The sequence below is a fragment of the Callithrix jacchus genome, chromosome X (assembly GCF_049354715.1).
Source record: "Callithrix jacchus isolate 240 chromosome X, calJac240_pri, whole genome shotgun sequence".
NCBI classification, from domain to species: Eukaryota; Metazoa; Chordata; class Mammalia; order Primates; family Cebidae; genus Callithrix; species Callithrix jacchus.
This window is the reverse complement of record NC_133524.1, coordinates 18,750,901-18,769,655: the sequence shown is the minus strand read 5'-3', so window position 1 is coordinate 18,769,655 and position 18,755 is coordinate 18,750,901. Positions and strand designations below refer to the sequence as shown.

Genomic DNA, 18,755 nt, shown 5'->3' with positions numbered 1-18,755 from the left:
TTTCTGGATTCAAGCAATCCACTCACCTCAGCCTCCCAAAGTGCTGGGATTGTAAGCGTAAGCCACTGCACCTGGCCTTGCATAGAGTTGTTCATAGTATTCTCTGAGGATCTTTTATATTTCTGTGGGATCAATTGTAATGTCATCTTTGTCATTTCTGATTGTACTTATTTCGATTTTCTTTTTTTCTTTGTTAACCTAGCTAGTGTTCTATCAATTATGTTTATTTTTTCAAAGAACAAACTCTTGGCTTCCTCAATCTTTTGTGTGGATTTTTGCATCTCTGTAATTTTAGTTATTTTTTTTTTCTGCTAGCTTTGGGGGTTGTTTTGTTCTTTCTTTAGGTGCAAAGTTAGTTTTTTTTTTTGAGACAGAGTCTCATTCTGTCTTCCAGGCTGGAATTCAGTGGTATGATCTTGGCTCACTGCAACCTCTGCCTCCCAGGTTCAAGTGATTTTCATGTCTCAGCCTCCCAAGTAGCTGGAATTACAGGCACCTGCTATCACGCTGGGCTAATTTTTGTATTTTTAGTAGAGACCAGTTTCCCCATGTTGGCCAGGCTGGTCTCAAGCTCCTAACCTCAGGCACTCCGCCTGCATCACCCTCCCAAAGTGCTGGAACTATAGGTGTGAGCCAGTGCACCCGGTCCAAAGTTAGATTTTTAAATTTGAGTTCTTTCTGACTTGTTGATGAAGGCATTTAGGGCAATAAGCTTTCCTTTTAACACAGTTTTAGCTACATTCCAGAGATTTTGGTAAGTTTTTCCCTATTTTTATTAATTTCAAAGAATGTTTTGATTTCTGCCTTAATTTTGGTGTTCACCCAGGAGTTATTCAGAAACACGTTGTTTAATTACCATGTATTTGTGTAGTTTTGAGAGCTCTTGTTAGTGATTCCTGTTTTTATTGCACTGTGGCCCAAGAGTGTGCTTGATATGATTTCAGTTTTTTTTATTTTATTGAGACTTGCTTTATGACTGAGCATGTGGTCAGTCTTAGAATATGTTCTGTGAGCAGATGAGCAGAATATATATTCTGTGGTTGTTGGGTGGAGTATTCTGTAGATGTCTATTAGATCCAGTTGGTCAAGTGTTGAGTTTAAGTCTAGAATTTCTTTATTAGTTTTCTGTTTCAATGATCTAATGCTATCAGTGAGGTGTTGAAGTCTCTCAGTATTATTATGTGGTTGTCTGAGTCTTTTCATAGGCCAGGAAGAACTTGTTTTATGAATCTGGGTGCTCCAATGTTGAGTGTATATATTTTTACGATAGTTAAGACTTCTTGTTGGATTGTGCCTTTTATCATTATACAATTCCCTTCATTATCTTAATTTTTATTGGTTTAAAATCTGTTTTATCTGATATAAGAAGAGTGACTCCTGTTCTTTGTGTTTTCTGTTTCTGTGACAGATCTCCATCCTTTTACTTTCAGCCTGTGAGTTTTGTTACTTGTAAGATGGGTCTCTTGAGGACAACAGATGGTTGGGTCTTGTCTTTGTATTCAGTTTGCTATTCTATGTCTTTTAAGTGGAGTGTTTAGCCCATTTACATTTAAGGTTAGTATTGATATGTGTGATTTTGATCCTGTCATTGTGTTGCTAGCTGGTTGTTATGTAGATTTAATTGCACTGCTTTATAGTGCCTGTGGGCTATGTGCTTAAGTGGGTTTTTGCGGTAGCAGGTGTTATTCTTTCAGTTTCATTTTTTGCACTCCCATAAGGGTCTCTTGTAAGGCTGGTCTAGTTGAAAACTATTCTCTCAGCATTTGCTTGTCTGAGAAGGATTTTCTTTCTCTCTCATGTATAAAGCATAGTTTTATGGGATATGGGATTCTTGGTTGGAATTTCTTTTCTTTAAGGACATTGAAAATAGGCTCCCAATATCTTCTGGTTTGTAAGGTTTCTGCTGAGGGGTCTGCTGATAGCCTGATGGTATTCCCTCTGTACATGACTTGACCCTTATTTCTGGCTGCCTGTAATATTTTTTTCTTTTGCATTGATCTTGGTGAATCTGATGACTATGTGCCTTGGGGATAGTTGTCTTGACCATCTAGAAGGTGTCCTCTGTATTTCTTCTGTTTGTATGTTAGCTTCTTTAGTGAGATTAGGGAAATTTTCATGGACTGTATCATCAAACATATTTTCCAAGTTGCTTATTCTCTCTCCTCTCTCAGAAATGCCAGTGAGTCATAGATTTGGTCTCTTTGCATAATCCCATATTTCTCAGGTTTTATTCATTTTTAAAAATCCTTTTTTCTTTATTTTTGACTGAGTTGATTAAAAGAATTAGTCTTCGAGCTCTGAGATTCTTTCCTCAGTTTGGTCTATTCTGCTGTTAAAACTTTTGATTGTATTATGAAATTCTTAGAGTGACTTTTTCAGTTCTAGAAGTTCAGTTTGGTTTTTTCTTAAAGTGACTTTGCCCTTCAGCTCTCAAATTATTTTACTGGATTTTTTGGATTGGGTTTCAGCTTTCTCTTGAATCTTGATGAGCTTCTTTGTGCATCCAGATTCTGAATTCAGTGTCTGTCATTTCAGACTGATAAGAACCATTGCTGGGGAGCTAGTAGACTCCTTTGGAGGTAACAGGACACTTTGGCTTTTTGAATTGCTGAAGTTATGCTGATTCTTTCTCATATAGGAGAGTTGATGTTCCTTTAACTGTGATGTAAGTTGGGGATAGTCCATTGGCTTCATTTCTGGATGGTTTCAGGGGGCCAAATGCCCTGTGCAGTATCTTTAAGTGTAGGTGAATTTTTACATTTAATTTATAGGTGTATTTATTAGCCTGATAATTTTTAGTTTTGTAGTTTGTTCTGTGATCCAGTAGATGGCACTTGACAGTAATAGCTGGTAGATAGCTTTATTAATACCCATCTGTGCTTTTGTACTTTCTTGTGTCCACAGGTGTGCTCTATACTGGGGTGTGGGGGAAGAGAAATGATCCCCTCCTCAGGTCTGCTCTTGGGCCTTGGGGGAGCCCCTTCTGATGACTGTTGTTGTGCCTGTGATTCTTTTGTTAGGTATTCCATGTTGTAGTGTCCCGTTGGGCAGGGGCTGTAGTAGAGAAATATACCACACCCCTTCTGGACTGGCCCTCACAGGGAGGCACACCCTACTCCTGCCCTGTCTCAGGAACCTACATATCTTGCCCCTATCAGTGCTCCGAGGGTGGGGGGGTTCCCTCTTCTCCTCAAATGCCAGTCACAGATCTCAGTTACATACTCCCTAGTTTCAGGCTGTAGTCTTAGAGGAACTGGAACATTCATTCAGTGGCTCCTGGTAAGGTTCCAGCTGTGCTGCGGGATCTGATGTTCTTCTTGGTTGCTAGGAAAGTAATCAGTTGTAGCAAGGCACTCAGGCTGGGCGGCAGGGGCTGTACTGTGCACCTTCTCCTGCACGGTAGCTAGGCATTGGCCATGGGAGGGGCTGGTAGGGCAGGAGGGCTTGCAGAGCAGGCATGCTCCATTCCCATAGGGAAGCTGGCCCAGCTGTCTCCTGGCTCAGATATTATCTGAGTGTCTGTGGCTGCTCTCTGCCAGAGCTGCCCACCACATAAAACCTCCTGGGCTCTGCACCATCCAAAGGCCTGTCTCTGCCTCATGGGGAGATCCCCCTGCCATACCCATGGCATACCTCTGTAACTAAAATCACAGAAGTCTTTGGTGAGAGTGAGCTGTTCTTCAGTTTTTTTTTTTTTTTTTTTTTTTTTACTTCTTTCCCAGGAGCTGTTCAGGGGTGGGAGCTAGCCCTAGCAATTCAGGTACCCTGTGCAGAGTTTCCAGCTTCCTCCCTCTTCAGCCTTTGCTTCAGTGTTGCCCATCCATCCACTCTTGGTGTTTTCTCTCCAAAGATCTGCCCAGATTATGGTGCTTTGGTTGATAATTTGGTCTCGCTCTCTTTTATTTACTTAATTTTTTAAATTTTGAAATAAATAAATAAGTGAAAAAGTGACATACAGTTTGTATTTTCTAAAGATCATGCTTATGGGCTACAGTATGGATCAGAAAGGGTAGCCCAGAATGGAAATTAAGAGGCTAATGTTGTAGCTTATGTGAGAGGTTATTGAAGCGGGATATTTCCCTGACCCCTTTGTGGGTGGGAACTGGAGTGCACTACCTAGCTGCTTTGGTGCTAGCAGGGGCAAAATCCTCTCACTTGGACCTGCTGCACTCCACCCCTCGTGGGAAAGGAAACACACAGGTGAGCAGGTGCAGGAGCCAGGATGAGCGCTTCTGGGTGCTGTCAGGAGCAAACCCCGTGGGGACCCCATGGCATGTCTATGGGGGTGCCTGTGACCCCTGAAGCCCCAGAGGGTGTGTTACAGTCAGTGCTCTTTAAGCTCTGCTGTCCACAGATGGCCTAAGTGTTAACAACTCAGTGGAGGGTCAGTGTGACAGCCTTTTGCACCCGTACTGGTGGTACCCAAGTTCTTGTCTGGCATCCAGGAGGAATGAGGTTGCATGAATGAATTTGAAGGATAACAAATGCAGGGGATTTTATTGCTGATGGAGGTGGCCCTCAGCAGGATGGGGAGTTGAAAAGGGGATGGAGCAGGAAGGCAATCCTCCCCTGAAGCGACGCCATGAAGCTGTCCCTCTGAAGTCAAGCTGCTTCTCTCTGATGCCCAACTGTAGTCTCTGACATCCAGCTATTTCTCTTCACTCTGCCAGCTGAGCCTGGGGTTTTTATGGGCACAGGATATGGGGTGGGGTGGGCCATGGGTGGTTTTGGAAAAGACAACATTTGAGCTGTAAAACAGGGATGTAAGTTCTCACTTTGGGTCATGGTATCAAGCTTTTTGGCTTGAGGGTGGGACCTTTGCCACGGACCCATCCTCCCAGAATTTCTCTGCTTTCTGTTTCTATCATTAGGAGGTCCTGAATCAAGTCATTGACAGGCATGAAGAACACATCTGGGAAGTACTTGGGAGGGGTAGGCTTGGCTAGACATGTGGAGGGAGGAAGCATACAAAGATGACTTCAAGAATTCTGATTTCAGATAGGTAATGTCATTCATCAGAATAGAGCATTTAGGATAAGCACAACGAATTCTGCTTTTGGAAATGATGAGTTTGGGATGCTTATGTAGATATCTAGTTGACTATTGAAAACATCTCTGGAACTTGCAAGAGGCCTATGCTAGAGAGAGGGAGAGAGAGTACACAGGCATGTGCACAAGTATGCATGTACTTGAGCAGGTAAGAGAACATGGGAGTGAATGTTTTGGGAATCATTACTATAGGCAGTAGCTGAAATAATGGGAGTGAACTAGAGTACTCAAAACTGAGGTGGGGATGGGGAGAAGGCAGTCAATCCTGAGGAACACTACGGGAAAAGTGACAGAAGTAGGAGGGAACTCAGGAAGGAGTTGCTATGTGAGACCTAAGAAAGAGTTTTAAAGAAGGTAGAAGTGTCTAGTGCTAAAAGTCAAATGACATCAGGAAGAGGCATCCATTGTCAATGGCTGTTAGGAAGTTGTTGGTGACATTAGCACACGAAGTTTCCTTAAAAGGTGGTATCTGTGGAAATATTATTACAGCAGGTTAAAAATGAGAAAATGGTAATAATGGTGAACATTGACTAGTCATTCGAGCTTAGTTTAAAAATGAAGGAGAGTGAAGGTATTAGCTAGGGAGAGTGTAGGTAAGTAGGAGTTCCTTCTTTAGAGGAAACTTTTTTTCTTCCATTTGTCAGGCAGTGACAACAAGCCTTCCCCAGTCTCTAACCCATTGATAGAAGAGGACAGGAACACCTTTAGGGCCTGGGAAAGGAGGGTAGGAATAGAGACAGGGATGGTGATGTGAGTGGTACTGCTGTTGATTAAATGTGCCACATGCAGAATTTAAATAATCTGCCCCAAATCTCATAGGTATTGTGTGGCAAATCTGGATCTGGAACCAGTGTTTCTACAATAGATAGTGAGAAGCAGGGAAAGGAATAGCTGTAAAGAGCAATTGGTAACAAAGCCCCATGTCCATAGTATCTCTACTGCACCTCTTCTGAGAAAATTCTTAGTGTTCAGCTGGCTTCTGACTTTCAGGTGCCTGTTGTGATAAGTACATGCTTCCTTGTTTCCCTTTTCACTAGTAACTACCCTTTGTGGTTTCCTTCAAGAGTTTTCCTCAGCCTTTGAGGTATTCTTAAAGGATATTTTGTTGTTGTTGCTGAAAATAAGGAAAAAACATGCATTTAAAAGACTTCTGTGCTTATGGAGAGGTAAAGTCACTCTTATCTGACAATAACAGTCCTCAAGTATTCAAAAGGTATTTTCAGAGTAAAAGTAGACTTGGCTGTTATGAATGTTTAATTCTCAAAGCAAGGTTGGCCTCTGGGATGGGATGGATGGCTCTTCTGATATAGGTAGAGGGAAGGGAGAGAAGAAATAGAGCAGTATGTAAAGATGCCAGTCAAGGAAGCCAGTGCTATGGTATGGGATGGCAGCAGGAGCAAATGAAGGAAGCTCAGGGGTTTATACCTGACCTACCTCCCCTTTGCTCTTATTACTGCCCATGAATGACCAGTTTATGGCAATCTAGGCTCTGTGGCACAGGGAGCAAAATTCCAAGCAGAGGCATTGGGCAGCACAGCTGAGTGTATGTGAACACTAGGCCTCCTTTAAGTGAAATGGTGAAAGTTCTCGACTAAATAAGGAAAAACAAAATCATATGCTTAGGTTGCCAAGGTCAACAGTAAGAACAAAACGTATATGAAATTGCAAAGAAGGGAAAAGAAATTCATACATAGTATATATGGGATTGGCTCCTATCGGCAGTTTCAGGTATCCTGTGTGTGGGGTGTCTCAGAATGTATTTGTTAACATTTTCCTTATAAATATGGCTTCACATCTGATTTTTTTTCTGAACAAGATTCCCTGTCAGAGAGTACCTGTTGACTATTGACTATATAGTGAAACAGCACATAGTAGTTTGCAAGGTTGTCCTTTGGGTCTTAAAAAAACAACACATGCGAGCAAAGCCTCTGCAGGCAGACAGTGACTAGCCTGCCTCCTTGCAGGGCAGGACAGCCCTGAAAAAAGGCAGCAACATGACAGAAACTCATAAATAAAGCCCTAACTCCCCAGGACAGAGCACCTGGGGAAAAAAAAGGGGGTTTATGAATTCAGCTGCAACAGACTTAAACATACCTGCCCACCAACTCTGAATGAACAATGGAGCTAACAGCTCAGCACTTGAGATCCTATAAAGGACAGACTGTCTCCTCAAGCAGCTCCCTGACCTCCGTATATCCAAAGAGTGACCTTATAAAGGAGAGCTCAGAATGACATCAGGCGAGTATCCTTGAGGGACAAAGATAGCAGAAGAAACTGGCAGCAACCCTTACTGTTCTGCAGCTGCTGCAGCTGATCCCCAGGCAAGCAGGGCCTGGAGTGGACCTCAGCAGTCCTACAGCAGAGGGGCCTGACTGGTAGAAGGAAAGCTAAGAAACAGAAACAAATAACTTCATCATCAACAAACTGGACGTCCACTCAGAGACCCAATCTGAAAGTCAACAACTACAAAGACAACAGGTGGATAAATATGCAAAGACGGGAAGAAACCAGCACAAAAAGGATGAAAACACCCGAAATCAGAACACCTCTCCTTTTGCAAGGGATCACAACTCCCTACTAGCAAGGGAACAAGGCTGGATGGAGAATGAGTGTGATGAATTGACAGAATCAGGCTTCAGAAGGTGGGGAATAAGAAACTTCTGTGAGCTAAAAGAACATGTTCTAACCCAGTGTAAAGAAACAAGAACCTTGAAAAAAGATTTGATGAAATGCTAACGAGAATAAACAGCTTAGAAAGGAATATAAGTGAATTGATGGAGCTGAAAAACACAACACCAGAACTTCGCAAAGCATACACAAGTTTCAACAGCTGAATTGACCAAGCAGGAGAAAGGATATCAGAGGTCGAAGATCAACTCAATGAAATAAAACAAGAAGGCAAGATTAGAGAAAAAAGGGTAAAAAGGAATGAACAAAGTCTCCAAGAAATATGGGACTATGTAAAAAGACCTAATCTACATTTGATAGCTGTACCTGAATGTGATGGAGAGAATGAATCCAAGCTGGAAAATATTCCTCAGGATATTATCCAGGAAAACTTCCCCAACCTAGCAAGGCAGGCCAATATTCAAGTACAGGAAATACAGAGAACCCCACAAAGATATTCCTCAAGAAGAGCAACCCCAAGGCACATAATCATCAGATTCACCAGCATTGAAATGAAGGAGAAAATACTAAGGGCAGCCAGAGAGAAAGGTCAGGTTACCCAGAAAGGGAAGCCCATCAGACTCATAGTAGATCTCTCAGTAGAAACCCTACAAGCCAGAAGAGAGTGGGGGCCAATATTCAAGATCCTTAAAGAAAAGAACTTTCACCCCAGAATTTCATATCCAGCCAAACTAAGCTTCATAAGTGAAGGAAAAATAAAATCCTTTACGAACAAGCAAATACTCAAAGATTTCATCACCACCAGGCCTGCTTTATAAGAGCTCCTGAAAGAGGCACTAAACATAGAAAGGAGCAACCAGTACTAGCCACTCCAAAAATGGTAAAGAGCATCAACACAATGAAAAAACTGCATCAACTAACAGGCAAAACAGCCAGCTAGCATCAAAATGGCAGGATCAAATTCAGACATAACAATATTAACCCTAAATGTAAATGGGCTAAATGCACCAATCAAAAGACACAGACTGGCAAATTGGATAAAAAGTCAAAACCCATCTGTGTGCCGTATCCAGGAAATGCATCTCACATGCAAGGATACACACAGGCTCAAAATAAAGGGATGGAGGAAGATTTACCAAGCAAACGGAGAGCAAAAAAAGCAGGAGTTGCAATTCTGGTCTCTGATAAAATAGGCTTTAAACCAACAAAGATCAAACGAGACAAAGAAAGACATTACATAATGGTAAAAGGATCAATGCAACAAGAAGAGCTAACGATTCTAAATATATATGCACCCAATACAGGAGCATCCAGATACATAAAGCAAGTTCTCAATGACTTACAAAGAGACTTAGACTCCCACACAATAATAGTGGGAGACTTTAACACCACATTGTCAATATTAGACAGATCAACGAGACAGAAAATTAACAAGGATATCCAGGACTTGAACTCAGACCTGGACCAAGGAAACCTAATAGACATTTACAGAACTCTCCACCCCAAATCCACAGAATATACATTCTTCTCAGCACCACATCACACCAACTGTAAAATTGACCACATAATTGGAAGTAAATCACTCTTCAGCAAATACAGAAGAATGGAAATCATAACAAATAGTCTCTCAGACCACAGTGCAATCAAGTTAGAACTCAGAATTCAAAAACTAACTCAGAACCACACAGCTTCATGGAAACTGAACAACTGGCTCTTGAATGTGGACTGGATCAACAATGAAATGAAGGCAGAAATAAAGATGTTCTTTGAAACCAACGAGAATGAAGACACAACATACCAGATTCTCTGGGACACATTTAAAGCAGTGTCTAGAGGAAAATATATAGCAATAAATGCCCACATGAGAAGCAAGGAAAGATCTAAAATCGACACCCTATCATCAAAATTGAAAGAGCTAGAGGAGCAAGACCAAAAAACACTCAAAAGGTAGCAGAAGACAAGAAATAACTAAGATCAGAGCAGAACTGAAGGAGATAGAGACACAAAAAACCCTTGAAAAAATCAATAAATCCAGGATCTGGTTTTTCGAAAAGATCAACAAAATAGACCACTAGCCAGATTAATAAAAAAGGAAAAGAGAGAAAAATCAAATAGATGCAATAAGAAATGATTAAGGGGCTATCCCCACAGATTCCACCGAAATACAAACCATCATCAGAGATTATTACAAACATCTCTATGCACATAAACTAGTAAACCTGGAAGAAATGGATAAATTCCTGGACATTTGCATCCTCCCAAGCCTAAATCAAGAAGGAACCGAAACCCTGAATAGATCAATAACAAGGTCTGAAGTTGAGGCAGCAATTAAGAGCCTACCACCTAAAAAAAGCCCAGGTCCAGATGGGTTCACAGCCGAATTCTACCAGACATACAAAGAGGAGCTGGTACCATTTTTTCTGAAACGATTCCAAACAATCCAAAAAGAAGGAATCCTTCCCAAATCATTTTATGAGACCAACATCATTCTGATACCAAAACCCGTTAGAGACTCAACCAGAAAAGAAAACTTCAGGCCAATATCCATGATGAACATAGATGCAAAAATCTTCAATAAAATACTGGCAAACTGACTGCAACAGCACATCAAAAATCTTCTCCACCATGATTGAGTAGGCTTCATCCCAGTGATGCAAGCCTGGTTCAACATACACAAGTCTTCACTACATATACAGAACCAAAGACAAAAACCACATGATTATCTCAATTGATGCAGAGAAGGCCTTTGACAAAATTCAACAGCCCTTTATGCTAAAAACCCTTAATAAACTAGGTATTGATGGAATGTATCTCAAAATAATAAAAGCTATTTACGACAGACCAACAGCCAATATCATACTGAATGGGCAAAAAATGGAAGCATTCCCTTTGAAATCTGGCACTATACAGGGATGCCCTCTCTCACCACTCCTATTCAATACAGTATTGGAAGTTCTAGCCAGAGCAATCAGGCAAGAAAAAGAAAGAAAGGGTGTTAAGTTAGTAAAGGAGGAAGTCAAACTGTCTCTATTTGCAGACGACATGATAATATATCTAGAAGACCCCATCGTCTCAGTCCCAAATCTCCTGAAATTGATAAGCAACTTAGGCAAAGTCTCAGGATACAAAATCAATGTGTAAAAATCACAAGCATTCCTATATACCAATAACAGACTAAAAGAGCCACATCAAGAACCAACTGCCATTCACAATTGCTACAAAGAGAATAAAATACCTGGGAATACAACTAACAAAGGATGTAAAGGACCTCTTCAAGGAGAACTACAAACCACTGCTCAACGAAATAAGAGAGAACACAAACAGAGAAACATTCCTTGTTCATGGTTAGGAAGTATCAATATCGTGAAAATGGCCATACTGCCTAAAGTAATTCATGGGTTCAACTCTATTCCCATCAAGCTACCAATGACCTTCTTCACAGAACTGGAAAAAACCACCTTAAAATCCATATGGAACTGAAAGAGAGCCCACATAGCCAAGTCAATTCTCAGCAAAAAGAACAAGACTGGAGGCATCACACTACCGGACTTCAAACTATACTACAAGGCTGCAGTAATCAAAACAGCATGATACTGGTACCCAAACAGAGATATAGACCGATGGAACAGAACAGAGGCCTCGGAGGCAACACCACACATCTACAACCATCTGATCTTTGACAAATCTAACAAAAACAAGCAATGAGGAAATGAGTCCCTGTTTAATAAATGATGTTGGGAAAACTGGCTAGCCATGTGCGGAAAGCAGAAACTGGACCCCTTCCTGACACCTTACACTAAAATTAACTCTAGATGGATTAAAGACTTAAACATAAGACCTAACACCATCAAAATCCTAGAAGAAAACCTAGGCAAAACCATTCAGGACATAGGAGTAGGTAAAGACTTGATGACCAAAACACCAAAAGGATTGGCAAGAAAAGCCAAAATAGACAAATGGGACCTAATCAAACTCCATAGCTTCTGCACAGCAAAAGAAACAGTCATTAGAGTGAATTGGCAACCAACAGAATGGGAAAAAATTTTTGCAATCTACCCATTTGACGAAGGGCTGATAGCCAGAATCTACAAAGAACTAAAAGAGATTTACAAGAAAAAAACAAGCCCATTCAAAAGTGGCCAAAGGACATGAACAGACACTTTATAAAAGAAGACATATATGAGGCCAACAAACATATGAAAAAATGCTCATAATCACTGGTCATTAGAGAAATGCAAATCAAAACTTCATTGAGATACCACTTCACGCCAGTTAGAATGGTGATCATTAAAAAATCTGGGGACAACAGATGCTGGAGAGGATGTGGAGAAATAGGAACACTTTTACACTGTTGCTGGGAGTGTAAATTAGTTCAACCATTGTGGAAGATAGTGTGGCAATTCCTCAAGGACCTAGACATAGAAATTCCATTTGACCCAGCAATCCCATTACTGGGTATATATCCAAAGGATTATAAATTGTTCTACTATAAGGAACCCATGCACACGAATGTTCATTGCAGTACAGTTTACAATAGCAGAGACCTGGAACCAACCCAAATGCCCATCGATGATAGACTGGACAGGGAAAATGTGGCACATATGCACCATGGAATACTATGCAGCCATCAAAAACAATGAGTTCGTGTCCTTTGTGGGGACATGGAAGAACCTGGAAACCATCATGCTCAGCAAACTGACACAAGAACAGAAAGTTAAACACCACATGTTCTCACTCATAGGTGGGTGTTGGACAATGAGAACACATGGACACAGGGAGGGGAGTATCACACACTAGTGTCTGTTGAGGGGAAATAGGGGAGGGACAGCAGGGGGTGGGAATTTGGGGAGAGATAGCCTGGGGAGAAATGCCAGATATGGGTGATGGGGAGGAAGACAGCACATCACACTGCCATGTGTGTACCTATGCAACAGTCTTGTATGTTCCTCACTTGTACCCCAAAATCTAAAATGCAATTTAAAAAAAATTGAGAAAAGAAAAAAAAAGTTAGGAAAAAAAAACACATATGCACCTTGACTTGGGAGTGAATTTGATGAACCTTTTTGTTGTTATTGTTAGAGGACAGAAAGCAGAGTGGCACATTGGAAAAGGCATGTGCTTAAGAGGCAAACTCTGTTAACCAAATGGGTGCTCTTGGCTCAGTTACATAACTTCACAGAGCCTGTGTTTCCTCATGTGTAAAGTGAGGAAGCAATATCTACCTAACAGGGTGTTGGGGAAGATTTCGTGCAATGATGGATGTCGAAGTGCCTAGCATGTAATGGGTAGCCAGTAAATATTGGCACCTATCACCTTTCTTTCTCTAGTTTCCTCCATACTAGGCTTCCAGGACCCGTGTTGGCTTTACTTCTTGCCTTCTAGATTGTTTCCCAAGATTTGTTAATTTCTTTTTCATTCCCACAGTTCAGTAATTCTCATTTCTTGGACTTTTTTTTACCTGAACATTTTCTGTTCTGTCTGAAGATAAGTTGAAGAACCAGGTAAACTTTGTGTTAGTTGTTTACATAAAGGTTTTATTAAAGATGAGTAGCATATCCTTCTTTATATTTCACATAACTTTTTCACAACAATTTTTATTCACTTTGTGATCACTGTGAACACAGTTAAAGATCTGTACATAGTTTTAACCTTATTTAAACCCATTTTCTATTTCAAGTAGTTTAATACTAATTAGAGTTTCAGCATAGTGTGTGTGTGTAAATATATATGTATATGTATGTTATATGATTGCTCTTGGGGGTTTAATTTTGATACGTAATATGTTGAATGGTTACTCTTTCCTTTTTAGTTAAGTCAGTTTAAAAAGTATTTTATTCTAGGTGCTGGGGCTATGGCAATAAATAAAATTGTGTCCTTTACTTAGGAGGCTGAGGTGGGAAGATTTCTTGAGCCCAGGAGTTCAAGGCTACAGTGAGCTATGATCAAATCACTGCACTCCTGCACATCTGCACTGGGCCACAGAGTGAAACCTTGTCTCAAGCAAAAAAAACAAAAAAACTCCAAAAAGCTGAGTCCTTGACTTTGAAAAGTTTGCTTTCTAAAGTGAAATTCTGTTCATACATAAAAAGTTTTGGCTGGGTGTGGTGGCTCACGCCTGTAATCCAAGCATGTTGGCAGGCTAAGGGCAGGTTGATTGCCTGAGGTCAGGAGTTGGAGACCAGCCTGGCTAACATGGTGAAACCTGGTCTTTGCTAAAAATACAAAAATTAGCTGGGCATGGTGGCACGCATCTGTAATCCTAGCTACTTGGGAGGCTGAGGCAGGAGAATTGCTTGAACCTGGGAAGTGGAGGTTGCAGTGAGCTGAGATCACGCCACCGCACTCCAGCCTGGGTGACACAGCAAGACTCTGTCTCAAAAAATAAAAAGTTTTAGTACTTTTTAAAACTTTGCTCATACATAAATATATACCATATATCAAAGAGCTTTTTATTATAGTATAGAATAAAAAATATATATATATTATATATTTTAGGGGACTATTGGAAACTATAGCTTTAGTTTCAAATGCCAAAATAGATTAAATATTGATTTCATTATAGTTGCTATGTTCTGAAAAGTTACTGTCTTTTTTGCTACAATTTAGTTGCTTATTTTATATAGAATATACTAGTTTTGGGGGTATGGCATTGACTTGCAGGCTAAAAATATTTTTCATTCATTCATTTAATATTTTTTGAGGACCTCGTATACTCTTAGGTTCTGTCTTAAACCAACCTGGCACAGGAATTTGAACTCAGATCTAGAGCTCAATTATTCCTCTTCTTTATTCTATATATTTAGAGTTGGGGCCTAGAACTGTAGAGATCAGTAAATTGGTCAAGTGAATGAACATTTTATTTGGGTTTAGTAATTGTGTTAGTCTGTTTTCATACTGCTATAAGGAAATGCCTGAAACTGGGCCATTTGTAAAGGAAAGAGATTTAATTTACAGTTCAGCATGGCTGGAGAGGCCTCGGGAAACTTAGATTCATGGCAGAAGGCGAAGAGGAAGCAAGGCACCTTCTTCACAAGGCAGCAGGAAGAAGAAGTGCTGAGTCAAGGGGGAAGAGCTCCTTATAAAATCATCAGATCTCATGAGAACTCTCTCACTATCAGGAGAACAGCATGGGGGAAACTGCCCCCATGATTCAGTTTCCTCCACCTGGTCTCCCTTGACATGTGGGGAGTATGAGGATTATAAATCAAGATGAGATTTGGGTGGGAACACAAAGCCTAAACATATCAGTGACTAAGAAGAGGTCACTAATGACCTTGGAAAAGAATTTCTTTAAAATATGTTTTCAGGAAGAGAAGTTTATTACAGGAGCTAGGGAAATGGAATAATAAGGAAATTGAAATATCAAGTATGGGTAATTCTTTTTGATATTTTATTCATAGTAGTGAGTGGAAAGAGGGAATTCACTCAAGGGCTTGAAAGTGTATCAGAAACAGAGTGGTAACTTCAAAATAAGGGATATGTGAAAGTTGTAAGAGACAGCAAGGAGTTGGGGATTGAATGATTAAATACCTTGAAGAGAGAACAGATAATTGAAACCAAAATGTCCCATAGGAACCAAAGAAAGATGTTGTTAAGGCATAAATAAAAGAAGATTGGACTTAGAAAAGTAGAGAGAAAACTTTTCATTTGATATAAGAGAAAAATATGAGAATGGTTGAAAATAAAAGCATTTTAAGATGGAGAAATGGGATTTTTTTATTTTTGAGATGGAGTGAAACTTGGTTGCCCAGGCTGGAGTGCAATGGTGCATTCTCAGCTCACTGCAATCTCCACCTCCCCAGTTCAAGTGATTCTCCTGCCTCAGCCTCCCAAGTAGCTGAGATTATAAGCATGTGCCACCACACCCAGCTAATTTTTTTTCTATTTATTAGAAATGGGGTTTCACCATGTTGGTCAGGCTGGTCTCAAAACTGACCTCAGGTAATCCACCCGCCTCAGCCTCACAAAGTGCTGGGATTACAGGTGTGAGCCACTGCGCCCAGCCAGAGAAATGGGATTTTTTTAAAGTCACCCCCAAAAGATAGCCTTTAATCTTCTCATAAAGTAGAAGGTTGGGTCATTTTCTGAATGAAGCAGAGAAAGAGGGAGATGGGAACTTAAATAGGGAAAAGCCTTCTGCCATAGAAACATACTTGGAAATCAGTGAGTTTCAGCAGTGACTCCGCAGTTGAGGTTAGCATGGATTTTATAGACACCAGTAGCATCTTAACATTCTACAGCAGGAATTGGCAAACAGTAGCCTGAAGGCCACATGTAGCTCATGTAGCCTGTAAGCCGAGTGGTTTTTTTTTTTAAAAAAATATTCTTAATTGGTTGTAGAAAAACAAAGAAACAAAAAAGAATCTGTGACAGAGACCTTACGTGGCCTTCAAAGAGTGAGATATTTAGTATCTGGCTCTTCCTGGAAAAAGATAGCTAACCCTTATTCTATAGCTCAGGACCAGAGAAAGCAGATGATAGTATGACTCAGAGATGGGGACTGACATTCTGGACATGATCAAAGATCAAAGGGTGATAAAAGAAGGGATACTAGTTAGGGATTTTTGATGGAGGTGGGCAGTGGGTGTAGGTTGAGTGGGGAGTAAAGCAAAGCCAGAAGAAAGCTAATGGATTGAAAGAAAATTGAATATGGGCTTGTGGCTAGATGTCATATTGAGAATGTAAAAGCCGAGAATGTAAAAAAGTTGGTCGAAAACAAAGATAACAGGTAAAGAAGTTGGATGTGGAGAACGGGGACATGGTTGATTGCCAACTACAGCCATTTCAGGAAGTAGCTGAAATCTCCTGTGATAAGGCCAGAATGATGGAGCATCAAGAGTATGATGGTCAAATTCCTTAAGATGATGACAGGGAGACTATGAATGAAGAAAAAATGTGTGTTAGGTTACTGGACTTTTTGAAAATCCTGGAAGTGAGCCTGGAGTATCAAGTAGATGATGGTAATGAGGTAAAAAGAGGCTGGTATAAGTAGGTGAACTACTTGTAAATGAGGGGAAAAGTGATGTTGGCAGTGAAGTGGTCCTCTGTTTGCCCTGGCAGCTTAGGATAGGCTGTCCCTTCCTCTTGGTTTGGTAAGTGGTAGAAGCAGATAAAAAGGCTGTAGAAAACGTGGTATTATCTATTGCAGGCCAGGTTTACATGTACATAGTCTATGAGTGTGGGAGGAACAATGCAGCAGATTGGTTTGGAGTTATAAAATGAAGCCCTCAAAATAACAGTAGTTGATTTTTGCATAGGTGTATAAATGTTTCACTTACATAGTTCTTCCTGAAAAGATTTTTTTAAAGCATTAGTGCTTTTTACTATGTAAAATTTATTTATTTGTAATAATGAAATTATCAAGGAATTAATACTGAAAATATCTCTTTTACTTAACTGTGAACATAGACAAAAGTAACCTGGCAGGTGACTTTTATTTGAATATTAAAACTGGGTTGGGCTACAAGGCAACTAGTAGCTATAAATCACTTGGGCCCGATAGTGGTCTTTCCATGGCAACATCAATATAGAGTCTCTATTTTAGTATATGAAACTTTATTGTTAGACATACGTATAGGGACATAATATATGTTAGCATTAAATATATAATTTTTATTTGCCAGTCATACCTCATTAAATCTGAAAAAAGTCAAGAGCAAGGGAGCGAGCCCCTGCCCTCTGAAAGATGAAGCAGGAGCCCTAGGCAATTGCTTTGCTGTATTTTTCTATGTTGATGTGAGAGTTGCTTCCTGTATATGACATAATTGGATAGTGTATTCTGAAGGAAAGACCCTTTTATGTGCTTCCCATAAAAATATGAGAAGTAGCCAATAGGTAAGTTGCTAGAAATTTTTACCATGCTAAGTTGAAGTTACTGGTTCCTCTAATAAAAGCCTCTTTATTTTTTTTCTGGAGAATTAAACTATTTTCTGATAATATGAAATCTTAGAATACCTAAAACTTCATTTCAGATGGTACCTTTATTTTTAAGTGGTTTTCAGTGAATAACCTTTGGAAATGGTTTTAAAGGTTAAGGAAAACTTATTTTGAGTCATATGACAATGCCTTAATTGTGTCATTTACTTTAATTTTTTTTGTTATATTTCTTCCCCAGTTCCTATTGTAAAGAATATAGCAAAAACAGAGTCTTCTCCTTCTGAAGCAAGCCAGCATTCAATGCAGTCTCCACAGAAGACTACTCTAGTATTACCAACACAGCAGGCTAGGAGATCAGGTAGAATTAAACCACCTGGACCTACTGCAGTCCTCAAAAGGAGCAATTCTGTTAAAAATATCACACCAAGGAGAAAAGGTTCAAACTCAGGAAAAAAGGTTAGTTGTATTTTCTCCTAATTTGTATTATAGGTTTTTGTAGTACCTTATTATTTATAACGTGGAATTTACTAAGAATATGATGAGGGTCTTTAGGAATGTACTAAGAGTATGTAGGCTTTCTAAAGCCTCACATAGCTATCAATAGATTATTTCTTTGCTTGGGTAAACTTAAAACTTCTTGTAGTGTTCTCCTTCTTTAAAACCATATTGAAAGTACTGTTAATACATGGGTGTATTTATGTTCAGACTAGTTAATTTGAAACTCAGTATACTTTAAAAATAAATGTGAAGTGAATCTTACTGTATATATATATATTATACCTCAGTAACCTAGGGCAGGCAGAAAAGAATCAATGTGATGAATTCAATAATGCTGGAGTCAACTCTAAAACCTAGAAATAATAGAAAAAGCAGCAGCCTGAAGACACTGAAGAGTGAGTGGAAACAGATAGATTCTAGTGGCAGGGGAAGTGCACACTGAGAGAAGAGGTGTTTTTTTTTTTTTTTTTTTGAAATGGAGTTTCGCTCTTGTTACCCAGGCTGGAGTGCAATGGCACGATCTCGGCTCACCACAATCTCTGCTTCCTGGGTTCAGGTAATTCACCTGCCTCAGCCTCCTGAGTAGCTGGGATTACAGGCACGTATCACCATGTCCAGCTAATATTTTGTATTTTTAGTAGAGACGGGGTTTCACCATGTTGACCAGGATGGTCTCGATCTCTTGACCTCGTGATCCACCCGTC

At 40.0% G+C, this 18,755-nt stretch overlaps 1 protein-coding gene across 13 annotated transcripts in view; it reads left to right on the top strand.

Moving 5' to 3' along the window:
- SCML2 (Scm polycomb group protein like 2) overlaps nt 1-18,755 on the top strand; it is a 128,778-nt gene that overhangs the window by 72,810 nt on the left and 37,213 nt on the right. For all 13 annotated transcript variants that reach the window (XM_054250760.2, XM_054250765.2, XM_035288247.3 and 10 more), the window contains one exon: nt 17,792-18,009. In XM_054250760.2, coding sequence (XP_054106735.2) covers nt 17,792-18,009 — 218 coding nt within the window. The remainder of the gene's footprint in view (nt 1-17,791; nt 18,010-18,755) is intronic.